Source organism: Paramormyrops kingsleyae, chromosome 18 (genome assembly GCF_048594095.1).
Source record: "Paramormyrops kingsleyae isolate MSU_618 chromosome 18, PKINGS_0.4, whole genome shotgun sequence".
Taxonomy (NCBI): Eukaryota; Metazoa; Chordata; class Actinopteri; order Osteoglossiformes; family Mormyridae; genus Paramormyrops; species Paramormyrops kingsleyae.
In genome coordinates, this window is record NC_132814.1 from 8,564,702 (window position 1) to 8,582,342 (window position 17,641).

At 44.0% G+C, this 17,641-nt stretch overlaps 2 protein-coding genes across 2 annotated transcripts; both read left to right on the top strand.

The window, feature by feature from the left end:
* Positions 1-6,437: 6,437 nt before the first annotated feature.
* LOC111837977 (olfactory receptor 5AC2-like) lies at positions 6,438-7,870 on the top strand. The gene is made up of 2 exons (XM_023800472.1): positions 6,438-6,473; positions 6,902-7,870. Exons 1-2 carry the CDS (start codon positions 6,471-6,473, stop codon positions 7,868-7,870), a joined length of 972 nt encoding a protein of 323 aa, XP_023656240.1. The 5' UTR covers positions 6,438-6,470.
* Positions 7,871-12,780: 4,910 nt separating this feature from the next.
* LOC111837976 (olfactory receptor 6N2-like) lies at positions 12,781-16,975 on the top strand. Its single transcript, XM_023800471.2, has 2 exons — positions 12,781-13,668; positions 16,913-16,975. Exons 1-2 carry the CDS (start codon positions 12,781-12,783, stop codon positions 16,973-16,975), a joined length of 951 nt encoding a protein of 316 aa, XP_023656239.2.
* Positions 16,976-17,641: the final 666 nt, after the last annotated feature.

Below are 17,641 nucleotides of genomic sequence, written 5' to 3' on the forward strand. Positions count from 1 at the left end.
CACAGCTAATAGTACATAAGTAGGTGACTACAAATGCATGAAGATGATTCCAGCTATATGCAAATCACAATTTGTTACTAATCGTAGTCTATAGAATTTTATTCCTATCTCCCAATTCCTGTTATACTGTACCATGCGATTTTTATCACTGACAAGCCCCATTTTTGTTCTTAAATTAATAACCCAAACAAACACACTGGCCCATGCACACAAAAGATGGTAGAGAATATCAGATTTACAGCCATGACTTACTGCATTGCATGAACATTTTGAAAATGAGACCTATAGACTATAATGCAATGTGTTATGGCCACAATGTGTAATTTAGGGAATAAAGCAAGAACATCGTAAATGAACAATGTATTTACCTGAATAATTGACGAGTAATTGGAAGACGTAAGGTATAATTTATCATTTAAAGAACTGGTGATTTTACAGAAAAACATCGGAGTATACCTATCTTAACGGTGATAGGCCCTAACCGACTGGGTGATGTCATTATTGCAACAGATGGTCAGTTGTTTCAGTGTTGCTATGGGAACCACCCTCTACATGAAGCCAGTTACATTCAACACAATATACAGAGCTTTAGAAAGAAAATCACTTTTGGTATATGTGGCATCTCATCAAAAATAAAAATAAAGAGTAAAAAATATATAATTTCATAATTTGACAGGTTGTGTAATGAAAACAAAGAAAATTCATTATGTCAAACGCTGGTGAGCTCCGTAATCCCCATGGTGCACTTTTAACCACCCTTAACACCCAAGGGTGAAGAACAGAGAGGATGAGCTCATAAACATGTTTATTAGAGGTCATTAGTCCATCGCATCTCTTCCTCCCCTGGAAAGCAATTTGACCGAGACAGAACAAACAAATGGGACCCTAGGGGGACAGTGCACAGCCACCACAGGACAGGACCTTTAAGAGAGTGTCAGACAATGTAATGACCTCACCTCAGATACATCTGATGATCCAAGTCTGATGAAAGAGGGACTGGAGGCGGTGTGTGGCTCGGCGAGCTAAAGGCTAATTTATTCTGCGTAGAGGCTACGCTGACGGTAGTTACATTTCTGGGGAGGTTACAGCATCGGCTAGGTGGCCTTGCCGTACCTGAAGCCACAGATCCCATGCAGAAGTATACGTTGGCTTTAAGCCTCAGTAGCTGTGAAGGAAGGTCATTGGCTTGAGCCCCGGATGCGGCAGAACAGTCACATGTCTGTGGGCCCTTGAGCAAGACCCTTAACTCCCAGCTCCCTGGGTGCCACACGGTAGCTGCACCTCCCTATGACCTCTTGCCTGCTCTCACCTACATGTGTCTCATGGACAGCAAGATGGGAAAGAAAATAGAAATTCTGAGGCCAGTTATAATATATCATCTTCAGGATCCCACTTGGGTTGAAGAAATTCAGGTTTCATGGTAGGTAGATTTTGCCAACGATGGGCATACAGTGAATGGGCATACAGTGTTGGGCCCCCTGAATCTGCCAGGATATCCATGCCCTTCCGACACCCCTTGACCAGGAATGACACTTTGTAAATCATGCACAAGTTAGAAACCTTTCTTTAGAGAAGACCTAATACCTTTCAGTCATGATAATCTGATCCTTGGACTGGAAAAAAAAATCACCTGAATATGCAACGTCTTTTATTATTAACAAAAGCCTGAAATGCATCAGGGACAATGTCTAGGCCAAAAGGCACCACCAAATATTAATCAAGGCCATTATTGGTGTGGAAAATGGTTTTCTGTTACTTTTTTCCTTTATATAAATTCAATTTGGTGAACAAATTAAACGATAATGGTATGAAGGTGCTGCTAGCTGGAGTGTTCCATCTATCAAGGCGCTGCTGGCCGGAGTGTTCCATCTCTCAAGGTGCTGCTGGCCGGAGTGTTCCATCTCTCAAGGCCCTGCTGGCCGGAGTGTTCCATCTATCAAGGCGCTGCTGGCCGGAGTGTTCCATCTCTCAAGGCGCTGCTGGCCGGAGTGTTCCATCTCTCAAGGCGCTGCTGGCCGGAGTGTTCCATCTCTCAAGGCGCTGCTGGCCGGTGTGTTCCATCTCTCAAGGCGCTGCTGGCCGGAGTGTTCCATCTATCAAGGCCCTGCTGGCCGGAGTGTTCCATCTCTCAAGGCCCTGCTGGCCGGAGTGTTCCATCTATCAAGGCCCTGCTGGCCGGAGTGTTCCATCTATCAAGGCCCTGCTGGCCGGTGTGTTCCATCTCTCAAGGCCCTGCTGGCCGGAGTGTTCCATCTATCAAGGCCCTGCTGGCCGGAGTGGTCCATCTCTCAAGGTCCTGCTGGCCGGAGTGTTCCATCTCTCAAGGCGCTGCTGGCCGGAGTGTTCCATCTCTCAAGGCGCTGCTGGCCGGAGTGTTCCATCTATCAAGGCCCTGCTGGCCGGAGTGTTCCATCTATCAAGGCCCTGCTGGCCGGTGTGTTCCATCTCTCAAGGCCCTGCTGGCCGGAGTGTTCCATCACTCAAGGTGCTGCTGGCCGGAGTGTTCCATCTCTCAAGGCCCTGCTGGCCGGTGTATTCCATCTCTCAAGGCGCTGCTGGCCGGAGTGTTCCATCTCTCAAGGCCCTGCTGGCCGGAGTGTTCCATCTATCAAGGCCCTGCTGGCCGGTGTGTTCCATCTCTCAAGGCCCTGCTGGCCGGAGTGTTCCATCACTCAAGGCGCTGCTGGCCGGAGTGTTCCATCTCTCAAGGCACTGCTGGCCGGAGTGTTCCATCTATCAAGGCCCTGCTGGCCGGAGTATTCCATCTCTCAAGGCCCTGCTGGCCGGAGTGTTCCATCTCTCAAGGCGCTGCTGGCCGGTGTGTTCCATCTCTCAAGGCGCTGCTGGCCGGAGTGTTCCATCTATCAAGGCCCTGCTGGCCGGAGTGTTCCATCTCTCAAGGCCCTGCTGGCCGGTGTGTTCCATCTCTCAAGGCCCTGCTGGCCGGAGTGTTCCATCTCTCAAGGCGCTGCTGGCCGGAGTGTTCCATCTCTCAAGGCGCTGCTGGCCGGAGTGTTCCATCTCTCAAGGCGCTGCTGGCCGGAGTGTTCCATCTATCAAGGCCCTGCTGGCCGGAGTGTTCCATCTATCAAGGCCCTGCTGGCCGGTGTGTTCCATCTCTCAAAGCCCTGCTGGCCGGAGTGTTCCATCACTCAAGGCGCTGCTGGCCAGAGTGTTCCATCTCTCAAGGCGCTGCTGGCCGGAGTGTTCCATCTATCAAGGCCCTGCTGGCCGGAGTGTTCCATCTCTCAAGGCCCTGCTGGCCGGAGTGTTCCATCTATCAAGGCCCTGCTGGCCGGTGTGTTCCATCTCTCAAGGCCCTGCTGGCCGGAGTGTTCCATCTCTCAAGGCGCTGCTGGCCGGAGTGTTCCATCTCTCAAGGCGTTGCTGGCCGGAGTGTTCCATCTATCAAGGCCCTGCTGGCCGGAGTGTTCCATCTCTCAAGGCGCTGCTGGCCGGAGTGTTCCATCTCTCAAGGCGCTGCTGGCCGGAGTGTTCCATCTATCAAGGCGCTGCTGGCCGGAGTGTTCCATCTCTCAAGACCCTGCTGACCAGAGTGTTCCATCTCTCAAGGCCCTGTTGGCCGGAGTGTTCCATCTCTCAAGGCGCTGCTGGCCGGAGTGTTCCATCTATCAAGGCCCTGCTGGCCGGAGTGTTCCATCTCTCAAGGCCCTGCTGGCCGGAGTGTTCCATCTATCAAGGCCCTGCTGGCCGGTGTGTTCCATCTCTCAAGGCGCTGCTGGCCGGAGTGTTCCATCTCTCAAGGCCCTGCTGGCCGGAGTGTTCCATCTATCAAGGCCCTGCTGGCCGGTGTGTTCCATCTATCAAGGCCCTGCTGGCCGGAGTGTTCCATCTCTCAAGGCCCTGCTGGCCGGAGTGTTCCATCTATCAAGGCGCTGCTGGCCGGAGTGTTCCATCTATCAAGGCCCTGCTGGTCGGGGTGTTCCATCTATCAAGGCCCTGCTGGCCGGGGTGTTCCATCTCTCAAGGCCCTGCTGGCCGGGGTGTTCCATCTCTCAAGGCGCTGCTGGCCGGAGTGTTCCATCTATCAAGGCCCTGCTGGCCGGAGTGTTCCATCTCTCAAGGCGCTGCTGGCCGGAGTGTTCCATCTCTCAAGGCGCTGCTGGCCGGAGTGTTCCATCTATCAAGGCGCTGCTGGCCGGAGTGTTCCATCTCTCAAGGCCCTGCTGGCCGGAGTGTTCCATCTATCAAGGCCCTGCTGGCTGGAGTGTTCCATCTCTCAAGGCGCTGCTGGCCGGAGTGTTCCATCTCTCAAGGCGCTGCTGGCCGGAGTGTTACATCTATGAAGGCGCTGCTGGCCGGAGTGTTCCATCTCTCAAGGCCCTGCTGGCCGGAGTGTTCCATCTCTCAAGGCCCTGCTGGCCGGAGTGTTCCATCTCTCAAGGCCCTGCTGGCCGGAGTGTTCCATCTATCAAGGCCCTGCTGACCGGTGTGTTCCATCTCTCAAGGCGCTGCTGGCCGGAGTGTTCCATCTCTCAAGGCCCTGCTGGCCGGAGTGTTCCATCTATCAAGGCCCTGCTGGCCGGTGTGTTCCATCTATCAAGGCCCTGCTGGCCGGAGTGTTCCATCTCTCAAGGCCCTGCTGGCCGGAGTGTTCCATCTATCAAGGCGCTGCTGGCCGGAGTGTTCCATCTATCAAGACCCTGCTGGTCGGGGTGTTCCATCTATCAAGGCCCTGCTGGCCGGGGTGTTCCATCTCTCAAGGCCCTGCTGGCCGGGGTGTTCCATCTCTCAAGGCGCTGCTGGCCGGAGTGTTCCATCTATCAAGGCCCTGCTGGCCGGGGTGTTCCATCTCTCAAGGCGCTGCTGGCCGGAGTGTTCCATCTATCAAGGCCCTGCTGGCCGGAGTGTTCCATCTCTCAAGGCGCTGCTGGCCGGAGTGTTCCATCTCTCAAGGCGCTGCTGGCCGGAGTGTTCCATCTATCAAGGCGCTGCTGGCCGGAGTGTTCCATCTCTCAAGGCCCTGCTGGCCGGAGTGTTCCATCTATCAAGGCCCTGCTGGCCGGAGTGTTCCATCTCTCAAGGCGCTGCTGGCCGGAGTGTTCCATCTATCAAGGCGCTGCTGGCCGGAGTGTTCCATCTCTCAAGGCCCTGCTGGCCGGAGTGTTCCATCTATCAAGGCCCTGCTGGCCGGAGTGTTCCATCTCTCAAGGCGCTGCTGGCCGGAGTGTTCCATCTCTCAAGGCGCTGCTGGCCGGAGTGTTACATCTATGAAGGCGCTGCTGGCCGGAGTGTTCCATCTCTCAAGGCCCTGCTGGCCGGAGTGTTCCATCTCTCAAGGCCCTGTTGGCCGGAGTGTTCTATCTCTCAAGGCGCTGCTGGCCGGAGTGTTCCATCTATCAAGGCCCTGCTGGCCGGAGTGTTCCATCTCTCAAGGCCCTGCTGGCCGGAGTGTTCCATCTATCAAGGCCCTGCTGGCCGGTGTGTTCCATCTCTCAAGGAGCTGCTGGCCGGAGTGTTCCATCTCTCAAGGCCCTGCTGGCCGGAGTCTTCCATCTATCAAGGCCCTGCTGGCCGGTGTGTTCCATCTCTCAAGGCCCTGCTGGCTGGAGTGTTCCATCTCTCAAGGCCCTGCTGGCCGGTGTGTTCCATCTCTCAAGGCGCTGCTGGCTGGAGTGTTCCATCTATCAAGGCGCTGCCGGAGTGATCCATACATCCTCATGGAAAACCTGGATAAGTTTAGGAATTCTTGGACCGGGAGAGTCAGTCCTACACGGATAGACGGGACGAGGGGACGACGAGGGAGAAGGAGCAGGATCATCAGGGCAGCAGGGCAGGATGGAGCAGGAGGGCAGGTCAGGTGGGATCAGGCAGGTCAGGTGGGATCGGGCAAGTCGAAGAGGGGCGAGGAGCAGGCAGGGCAGGCGAATCAGCAGGGCAGGACACAGCAGGCAGGACAAGCAGGGGAGACAGGAGACAGGCAAAACGCTTGGTAAGACACATTCGAAAATGGCAACAAGTTGCGTCCGTCTTAAGTAGTGTGCTGAGCTGTGCTGCCCTGCCCCCGTGAGCATGACACAATCAATGCCAATTAAAGCCAAGATTATAACATGATTAGTTTATATTAATAATGGGTTTGATGTGTCATTTATATTTTATAAGGAAATATAAAATTGAATTCAAAACTCTAATAAAAAATTTTTCACAGAAAAAAAAAAATTTTAAATAGACTAAATTGATTAGTTAAATAGGTTAAACTGTGCTAAACATTGGATAAATTATTGCCCTACTGTTTAATGAAAATGAGTCCCCATATTAGAAATTCAGATTAATAGAGGTTTCATCATAGGTTATTCTGGAGCGTCGCATCAGATGGATAAAGGTCACATGACTGGAGTCACATTGGGAATTTCTGTTCTAAATAAAAGGCTTGGAGAGTGTGCAACTGCTTCATTTTCACTGGTCAGCAACGACTGTATCATAGGCAGCATAAAGGCTGTAGAAAAAAAATGGTAAATGATTCTTTAATCCTACTATAGTGCTTGTAATATATGGTGAGAAGGTATGGTACTGATTTTTGTTAATGTATAGATTATTTTTACTCATTGTTTATTATGATTAAGGTACTGAAGATTATCTTTGATTTCAGTATTATGGAATATTTTAGTATATATTTATTATTTTTGTTTTATATATACAGCTCTGGAAAACAATTAATAGACACAGCAAAATTTTCAGTTTCACTCATTTGTATACATTGAGCCTGGAAGCAGTCTGCTGCAGAGTGTGGCCTTCAGCCAACAGAACCAGGATTAAACCAGGATTTGAAAATGTATAATAAATACTAACACAGATGTAATATCTTCATAAATCCCGCTGATACATTGTGTCATCAGTAGGGCTGCCTCTGCTCCAGCTTACACCGATCTTTCTGTTACAGTCTCATGTAACAGCGGAGATGGGAAACACATCGGCTGTGACATCTTTCGTACTGACTGGCTATTCTGAAATGGAAAAGTTGGCGCACTTGTATTTCTCTGTCTTCTTTATTTTGTATGTCTGCATTATTGTCAGTAATTCAGTTCTTATTGGAGTCATTTACACTGTAAAATTGCTGCATGAACCTATGCATTTACACATATGCAACCTGATGTGTAACGGACTGTATGGGAGCACAGGCCTGTTCCCTTTTCTTCTCAAAAATTTGTCATCACAATCTTATGAGGTATCAATCGCTGGTTGCTTAGCACAAGTGTTTTGTTTACATACTTTTTCTGTAACTGAATTTACTATTTTGGCTGTAATGAGTTATGACCGGTACATCGCCATTTGTTACCCATTACAATATCGCAGTATCATGTCTGCTAGAAGGCTGCGTTCTCTCCTTGCATTTTCCTGGTGTTACCCCTTTGTTACATTCGGCTTGCATTTCTTACTAACTGTACGACTCACATTCTGCAGTAGAGTCATATTTAAAGTATACTGTGCCAATTTTTTTGTGCTGAAACTCTCCTGCAGTGATATAACGGTTAACAACATTATTGGTCTTTTATCAATTGGTGTCTTAATATTACCCCAGGTTATAACTATCCTTTTCTCCTACACTCGGATACTCATAATCTGTATGCATTCAGGTAAGGAGTCGCAGGGCAAAGCCCTTCGCACCTGTGGGCCGCACTTATTGGCAGTCATCAATTATTCCATTGGCTGCCTTTTTGAAGTGATTCAAAGCAGGTTTAACATGAGTCACATGCCTTATGAAGCTTATACCTTCCTGTCGCTTTACTTTTTGATTTTCCCTCCACTGTTAAACCCTGTTATTTATGGAGTTAGCATCCGCACCATAAGAATCCAAATCAGCTGCCTGTTCAGAGGTAAAAGTAAGCTGTCACCAACAGTTAAACGATAGAATGTGCAGTAAGAGTTCTCCATTATGTTGCCATGTATAAATGTATAATTGCCAGTGTATCACAGAACAGTTAAAATCCAATTACCAGGAGCTCAGTCAAGTCGTATGTTAAAGTGCTGATGTTGCTTCATGGTGTTTCTAGGCCTTGTAGAATTGTCATGTTCCAGTTTATTTGCTAAACATGTTATACTTGAATGCAAAAATCAAAATCTGTATAATAATCTATGTAATATATATAGCTCTCCAGAAAAATAATTGCTTTGATAATTTATTAAATGAAACTGCTAAGTAAATAAATATTGTATTGTAAACTGTTCCACTCTCCACCTGTCCATCCATCCATCCACCTGTCCATCCATCCATCCATTTTCTGTAAGCGCTTATCCTATTCAGGGTCGCAGAGGGTCCAGAGCCTACCCTGACGGCTACAGGCGCAAGGAGGGTACAACCCAGGATGGGGCTCCAACCCATCGCAGGGGTTAGGTGATAGGGACGACCTGGCTCTGGTCTATTTTAATGTGGTTTAATATTTTTTTTTTATCCTGGCTCTAAATGAAACACTTCGGCAAATGAATGAAACGCTGAATCAAAATATTATACCGCGGTTAGTTAATTTAATGAATTTGAGCGCTTTACAGTGCAAGAGTGTGGGCATGTGGGTTAGGACTTCTGTGCCTGTTATCTGACCGAGACCATTTCAAATCACATGGTTAGCAGAGTGATGTTACTGTTTGGCCCTTGGGCAAAGCCCTTAATCCCCCCCCCCCAAAAAAAATCACGTAATTAAATGGCTGCCCCTGCAATATGACCTCAAGCTGTCTTCTCTCCTGTGTATGTCTAACAGGAGAGAAAGATGAGGTATACAAACAGTAAAAATTTGAATAAATGGTTAATAAATTGAAATATATAAATATTTCTCTATTATTGTAAGACTTTTGCGACAAACCAGTGCATACTGTAACACTGCAAAAGGCACATATAGACAAATAGGTATTTGCATTAGACTTTGGGGGCAGCGTTAGCTCAGCTTCTGTGCCCGTGATCAGAAGGGCGCCGGTTTGAGGCTGGCCTCAGCAGAAGTCGTGTCTGTGGGTCCTTGAGCAAGGCCCCTAACCCCCAACTCCCTGAGCACCACTGTGGGCGGCTGCCCTTCACTGCCAAACTTACTTTGCTACACAGAGCCAGATGGTGAAAGCAAAAAGAGAATTTCCCCACAGGGATCAATAAAGTGTACTGTACTCATTTCATTTCACTGTATTCCATTTATATAGCAGGCACTTATGCCCAGTTTTTCAGGTTTGAGTCTTTTTCCCTGTTAGACTTTTGACTCCTTTGGCTCAGGTGCAGGCGCTTAGATCATTGTTTCCGAATCCTAGGTGACCTACAGACCGTTCTTGCTGGAAGGTGGGAGGGAGCGAAAACATGGACTGTCTGTGGATCCCCAAGGACCGGACTGAGAAATACTGGTTTAGATGGATAGACCAATAAACAGCATCCACCTGTAATATATTGATAGAATGTTGAATTAATTATGTTCTAACAGACTTTTCTAGCAAATGCTGCAGTTAATCCCACATGGGGTAAGTTTTAACATTTCACTTCCACCAAATGTTTTTCAGTTATTTAGCCAAAACCAAACTCCCTGCTACATATAAAGCATCCTATACTTCCCTGGCTAAGCAGTGGGCAGAGTATCACCACATGCTGCTTCACTGGCTGGAGACGTGACATGGGGTTGGCATTCATACACTTTCCACTGGCAGGACTAAAGGCGGGGGGGGGGGGGGGCACACTGTGGGTCGACTGGCTCATTCACGGCCAGGATCAGGAGGACATTGATCTATTAGTTGAAAGTACTGAAGCATGTTCCATTGCATTATGAACTGCTGGAAACCAAATGATATATACACACACACACACACCCTTTACCTAGCTGGCAAATCTGTCTCTGTCCTTCACTGCCATTGTGTGGCCTATGATGCCATCTACTGACCAGCCAGTAGTATTACCGGTATGGTCAGTATTTTGAGTGAAAATTGCACTATTGTGTAAATGATGACACTGTGGCTTGCCTGCTATTGAATCACATATGTGGGAGAAATACAGTTTCGAAGAGAATCATAAACAATGAGTGAAATGCATATACTTATATACCCAAATGCCTACACTTATATATCGAAATGCGTACACTTACATACCCAAATGTATACATATATATACCCAAATGTATACACTTATATACCCAAATGCCTACACTTACATACCCAAATGTATACATATATATACCCAAATGTATACACTTATATACCCAAATGCCTACACTTACATACCCAAATGTATACATATATATACCCAAATGCATACACTTATAAACCCAAAATCAACATCATAACTGAGCATAGCTTATTGTTTTGTTTGCGGGGTGGGGGGTCTTGTTGACTTGTTTGTGTGCATGTACACGTGAGCTGAAATGAGAGGGCATCCAAATAATTCATAGACTGGGACCCATTATAAGAAGCTTGCGCTCGTGACACCGTCCATGGGCAAACTGAGAAGCATTTTGGTATACATTTGGGTATGAGAAGAAAATGGAGCACATGGTGGGGAACCATGATACACGGGCAGTCAGTGAACCAGCGGGAGACCTGAACAGCCTGGTGTAAACTCGGATTGGCCCACAGGTTATGCAGTGTGGCCTTAAATACAGTGACATTGGCTAGCATTGCAGGAACCAAAAGTGGCTATCTGTCTGATGCCTGCATGCATTGCAATGTTTCCCCCACCCTGTCCAGGGACATTCATAGTGGTGTTTCTTCCTTGTCACCTTGCTTTTGCAAGGGCAAATCCAGCCTCCTCCAAAGAAGACCACCCTACAGTTGCCCCTACCTCTTCTGGGTGTACCCCGCTGGGTGGCACAACAGCTGGGGTAGGGGACCACTGGCACTGGAAGGGGAGGTCCGCCTTAGCCTGTCCCCCGAGGAGCTGCAAGATGCCACTGCACTCAGCACTGGGTCCGCACCTCAGCAGGCGGCTTTTGGAAGAGGCCATGAGAGGGGAAGCCGACCACTGCGGAGTCGGGGGAGCATTCGCTGCAGGCCTCCGCATTTATGCACAGCAGGGCTAGCCATGTGTGTTTCGGTGTATTTACGAAGCAAAATCGTAAGTGCCGTAACCGTGTAATGTTATACTGTCAAGTTCATGTGTTTCCGTTAGCGTCCACCACAATGTAAATTGTTGGTGTCACAGTCTGTGCAATGTTGGCAGTGAACTGTCATTAAAGTCAGAACTTCCATTGTAAAGCGCGATTGTCACCTTTATTAAAATGACCCACACATGCCACACTATTATCCACAGTAATTTTGCCGTTAAGTAGAAAAGAATAGTTACGATTCTTAAAGCAGATTTCAAGTTTCATGGGATCAGTAACACAACTTCCTTTTGATATAAAAAAATTAATATTATTCTGTGTTGTACTATTATTTTATTCAAAGCAATGCCTTATTTTAATTTTATCCACCATATATTTCTTTCTTGATTTGTGGGCCATCCTCCCCGTAGGATAAATTATGCCACTGAGACACATTTGCTGACGTTTAAACTCATGATAGTACCCTCATCTCCCAGGATAGTACCCTGGTAACAGATAATTTGTTAATGGCAGTTTTAGACCTTGTTCAGAAAGTATAAAATGCGGCACTGATCGCTCTACGCATCACCATTATTGAGACCAATTCACACGTATGACAGTGAGCTACAGTAGCATTTTGACCAGATTTGTTGAACTTTTTACAACCTTCATCTAATAAATATTACATAAATCTATAAAACATCTATATTTTATTTTTTGTTTTTCATCTTTAAAATATGCTAAAGATTGTATCTTCTTTTTCAGTTCAGCGAACTTTGTTATTTTTGTTACGGTGGAAGAGGGAGGCACCCATTTAACGAGTAAAGAACAAGGTAAGGTCATATTTCATAAGGCACGATACCTTACACCAGTGGCTGCAAAATTAACATAGCATTTTAATAAACGGTTAAAATTTTTAGTACCAGATATTTAAAGCCTAGTTAATATGAATCAAACTATATTTGAATAATTAATTAATCAACATTAGTATTTTTCATTTGGTAGTGTTTTAGATTTTGTAGATTTTAGCCTCAGTCCAAAGCTATTATGTATTATATTAAGCATCAGGCATGATAAGATATACTTTTTTTACATGTCTTTTTTCCCCCAATACAGAATAGGTTTGTTACATGTCACTTTTTGACAGATTTCATAGGTGACTTTAGAAATCAGGATAGCATTTCCAAAACATTATGGCTTGCCTGATAATTACAAACCCATTTTACAAATTATGTTACTGTCAGATAACATGAAAAGACCTAACAGACTAAGTCAATATAGTAATAATTGTATTACTCTGTATGGGTTTTAGGAAGGAAATACTGTATACCTTCGAAGTAAAGGGTTTAGTAGCCTAAGACTGGATTACTATTTTGCTATCCAATAAAGCTTATATTTAGCATTTCTGTTTATATTAAGTTGTTTCGATTATATTCTAATTAAGGCACTAATTAAAAGTATTGAGATACTCATATGTAATCTTCAGTTTCAAAACTGCTATTTTGCTTATATAAATTAAAATAACTGCAAAATGTGAGCTCTTGAAATTTATCCATTAATGCATCATTTTAAAACTTAAAATATAATTCATATACTTTCTCTAGCAATACTGGAAGACGAGGAGTTATTTTTTATATAGCATTCTGTTGTATTAATACTGTTCACGCTTTACCTTATGCATACTTTTTAAATATAAAATTGAAGAAACATGTTTCAAACAATTGTAAATCTCAAATACATCATTTTGGTTGTTCAGAGGTGAATGGAATCAAAGCAGCGGGCCATGAACTCATCTAGTGTCACGTCATTCCTCTTGACTGCATATGAAGACATCGGATTGATCAGATATTTTTACTTCTCCGTCATTTTAATTATGTACTCGTCAATCATTTTGGCAAACTCACTGCTAATATCACTGATTTGTGCACAGAGAAGTTTGCATGAACCCATGTACATGTTCCTGTGCAATTTGTGTATAAATGAACTATATGGAAGCACTGGCCTGTACCCAGTACTGTTACTGAACATGTTATCAGAAACCCATGAGATCTCCAAAACACACTGTATTCTGCAAGTTTTCTGTCTCTACTCCTACGGAACTACAGAACTTTTGAATCTAGCTGTAATGTCTTATGACAGGTATTTGGCAATCATTCAACCTTTACAGTACAACCGGATCATGACGTTGGCAAAAGTGATTGCCTTTATTTTCGTTATCTGGATATACCCCATCCTAAAAGTAGCTACTACGGTTATTTTCACTGTGATGCTACCTTTATGTGGAAATGCCATTAATAAAGTTTACTGTGACAACTATTCGTTAGTCAAGCTTTCATGTATAAGTACATCTACTAATAATATTTATGGTCTGGTTAATTTGTTTTTTAGTATTGTTGTTCCTTTTTTTCTTATTCTTTACTCTTATGCTAAAATATTAATAGTATGTTTAAAATCGAAAGGCAGCCAGGTAAAAGCCCTGAAGACTTGCTCTCCTCATTTAGCCTCATTGTTAAACTTTTCTGTTGCTTGTTTATTTGAAATCGTTCAAAGCAGATTCGACTTGTCTTACATTCCATCCTTAATTCGGGTGATTTTATCAGTGTACTTTCTAATGATTTCCCCAATCTTTACTCCTATGATATATGGTTTAAGGCTACCAAAAATAAGAACAGTATTCAAAAGGGCATGTGCCAGAAGATTATTTCCACAATGAGTGCAAGGTGACAGAGTGAAGACCTCAACTGCCTTGAAAAACAGACCTAATCGACTAAAGTAGACATTTAACAGACTAAAGTAGACATTTAGCTTCACCTAGTCTTTATGTATAAATTTTCAGTGCTTTACTTCAAAACGTTTTATTGGGTGCTATTGCAAGTAAGACTTTTTTTTAACATCATGTAAATAATTAAAACAAACAAGCAAACCCCTCTTCAATGTGTGGTTGAATTTGTTTGACTATGTATTGCATAGCACTGCATGCACTTACAGACAGTACACATTAATCTGCCATTGTGTATTCTCTGTTCCAATGGGACCTGCCAATATCCCTTGCTAGGTCAAGGGTAGTGATATAGTTGGCTCTTCCCATACTCTCCAGTAACCAGATTACTGCACTTATTTGACTGGCTCTTTAATCAGGTCATTAAGAATGCTTGAAAACATCTCTTGAAAACAGTGTTATTATTGCATGTAAACATAATTCATCCATCCATCCATTTTCTATACCCATTCGTCCTATTTAGGGTCGCAGGGGGTCTGAAGCCTATCCCATAGGAAGGCAGGGAACAACCCTGGATGGAGCGCCAACCCATTGCAGATATAAACATAGTCATAGTTAGCTAACAGAAATGCATAGCTCCCACTTACTTTGTGACTTGGGAAACTGCATATCCCATATCTCCTCTGTACGGTCCATAGGGCTGGGCAATCTCGACAAAAAAACACTGTATCTCTGTATTTTTAGGCAGATTAGCAATACATGGTATTTTCTGTTAAGTGTGCTAAATGTTTAGTTTTAAATCAGAACAACATATGAGAAAAAACAATGATTCCTTGCCATTTTCCCTTCCATCAAATTCCCCACAGGATACTATCTGAATGGTTTGATTTCAACTGCGAATTCTGCAATTCTGTGCAAAGTTATGACCGAAGCTGTCGTGTTGCTTACAACAAGGAAGCAATATTATTGTTCTCTATTTAAAATCTTTATTAAAGCCCTAATTTTAACACACAATAAAAGTATAATGAAATAGATTGTATTGTGTCATCCTATATCTCGTTTTGAAAATATATTGATATACTATACTGTTTTAATGGTCCATTTCATTTCATCGTCCCCCAGAAACTTCAGTTATGTCTCACTTCCATTGTGTTGTTAGGAGATTTGTAGGGCTTTTTGTTTTGCATGTGTTTTCAGAATTTACAGTGCAGTGATAGGTATTGGCCACCAAAGAAATCTCTCTGCTGAATAGGGTATTTGAATCAGCAACCTTCCAATTGCAGAAAGCCATACAGTGGACACAGGTAATCTGTGTGATTTGGGCTGGACCTAAATGGTGATATTTTTTAGGGTCTCCAGTGTTTGTGGCAGAGAAAAATATGTGAATTGTTAAAAAAAAAAGACACACACATACACATTATAAATGGATTTTCACTTCAAAACATTTCAGTGCACTTATGTATCATATCATGTGAGAAGGTGAGATAGTCACTCATAGTAATTTCAATAAAATCAACTTCATTGTTGTAAATTGCATATTGGTCACCATGGTGGATACAGAATGGCAGAATGAATAAAGCTTATGTAAGCCCCATGGACAGATTGCAGTTTTTAAATGATGTTAAGGATTTTTGATGAGGTTGAAGTTGACTTTGACTGCTCCATTCTAGGATATCTTGCAAAACAGTAGGTGAACCTACAGTATGAACCACATGAAACCGAGAACATGGATCTGCAATGCTTCAGCCTGACAGTTGGGGGTAGTGTTGTTTCATATAATATAGCAACGTGTCCTCTGGTAACCTTTTAATATATTTTTAAGTCTTATCATAGAACTTAATTAACAATTCTAAAACTGCACTGTGTTTTAATTCTGTGGATTTTATGAGAGTAATTAAACCATTGTCATACACTGGTTTAATGTACTTGTTTTAAATCTCTCTGGCATACACAAAAGAATAAAGAATATGTCTGAAAGTGAAAATAAAATGAGGTTCCCTTAAATTTGTTTTAAATGTCTCCTACTTTCTGACGAAATTGTTTTGTAATGAGATTCAGATTATTCAAATTTGGATTAAAGAATCTTTCAAGGAACCCAGATTTTGGTATTATGGTGGGGGGCAGTGGGATTTTTAAACAGTAGAGCCATAGCAAAAAATGATATCGCATGTCCATCCATCCATCCATCCATATCCCATAACATACCCACTTATCCAGTATGGGATCAGTAAAAACATTTCGGACTGAGAGGGAAAACCAGAGTACCCAGAGGAAACCCCACAATGACACGGGGAGGACATGCAATGTAAAAATAAAAATAAGGTGAACAAGAACATACATAATCATCCCCATGATTTAACCATCCAGGAAGGTGGCTATTGATTCCAGCCATTTTTAAGCCTCCTGACTGTTGCCTCCATTATCTGTACATTCAGAAATGAGCTTATAGTTCTCTTGCAGAAACTATATTACTGTAATCTACTCTATAATCTACTCTCCTAATGTGCACCATGTAATGTGAAACTACAGTAAAATACTCAATGATTTCAGCTGAAAAATAAACAAATCGATTGAGCATATCTCACCCTGTCTAGTTCACAGACAATATTTTGGTCCACTGTTTGCTTGGCAAATCCATTCCTGGTATGACTCAGAAGAGACATCTTCACACACTGCTCTTTCACCTGTCTAATGCTCTGTCTGCTTGTCATATTCTTCCCACTATGACTCTAGGCAGAACACTTCAGTAGAGTAGAGTGGAGAATAGGAAGGTATGATGAAACCAGACAGGGACGCTACCAGCCTAGTGGAAACTCACATTGTCCCAAACAGGGTGAGCTCAAGTTTACCCACCTCCTTCCATCTGGTGGGACAAGACTGTCCTACAGCTACAGCCATTGTACATTGACCCAACAGAGCCTCATCTGCATTTTCTGCTTAGATTGAAGACCGTATTAACATATTAGTGGAGAATTTGTCTAGTATCACAATCCAGATCTAGTTCTCTGAAAATAGGTGTGTGGCAGAGGCAATAGCAATGTTGAAAGTCTAAATATCTGCATAGTAGTTACATCAAAAAATACACATTCCATTGTTATTGTGCTTACTTGTATTTGTGAAAATTATGTTGTATTCAACTATATTCCTTTGTAGGACTCGTAAGGGAATACTGTGGTTCTGTTATCAATATATTCAGCTGTGTAGATTTACGATTTTCCTTCTTTTTTATGTCCCAGCTGAATTTGTTGAAGTAACATAAGAAATTGTTGAATTTGTTGAAGAAACATTAATGTTTCAGTTCAGGGTAGAGGTGATTCCTAGCAATAGTGTCAAGTAATAAATTAATAGTGATGATGAATACGTGTCTTGGTGACGGACCTAGCATTTCACAACACCCATTTGCACATTCGTCTTACAGTGTACCCATAGGTGTAAAGTCTCATGGATCGCCAGATGTTAAATGCTGTCATGGGGAATTCCGACTGGCGGGGGCATGTTCGTTACAGTGATGGGTGCCATCAAACACCACATCCTCCTGCTCTGGTACATCCAAAAATCCAATGGCTTCATCATTTGATGACCATGTGCACCCTAACAGTTCAATTAAATTAAATTTTACTTGTATAGCGCATTTTCACAACATTATGTTGTCACAAAGTGCTTTGCTGTATTCCTGCCCAAAGCCCCTAATGAGCAAGCCAGAGGTGACAGTGACAAGGAAAAACTCCTTAGAAGGAAGAAACCTTAGGAGGAACCAGACTCAAAGGGGGAGCCCATCCTCCAGGGGGCAGCAGAGGAAGCCCTAACCCTAACCAGACCCAAAGGGGGAGCCCGTCCTCCAGGGGGCAGCAGAGGAAGCCCTAACCCTAACCAGACCCAAAGGGGGAGCCCGTCCTCCAGGGGGCAGCAGAGGAAGCCCTAACCC

What these genes read in the sequence shown, in the direction of transcription:
- LOC111837976 (XM_023800471.2), top strand. Translation starts at nt 12,781, where the DNA reads ATGAACTCATCTAGTGTCACGTCATTCCTCTTGACTGCATATGAAGAC. An exon ending in GGCTACCAAAAATAAGAACA is followed by an intron (nt 13,669 to 16,912) that starts GTATTCAAAAGG and finishes CAATATATTCAG; the next exon opens with CTGTGTAGATTTACGATTTT.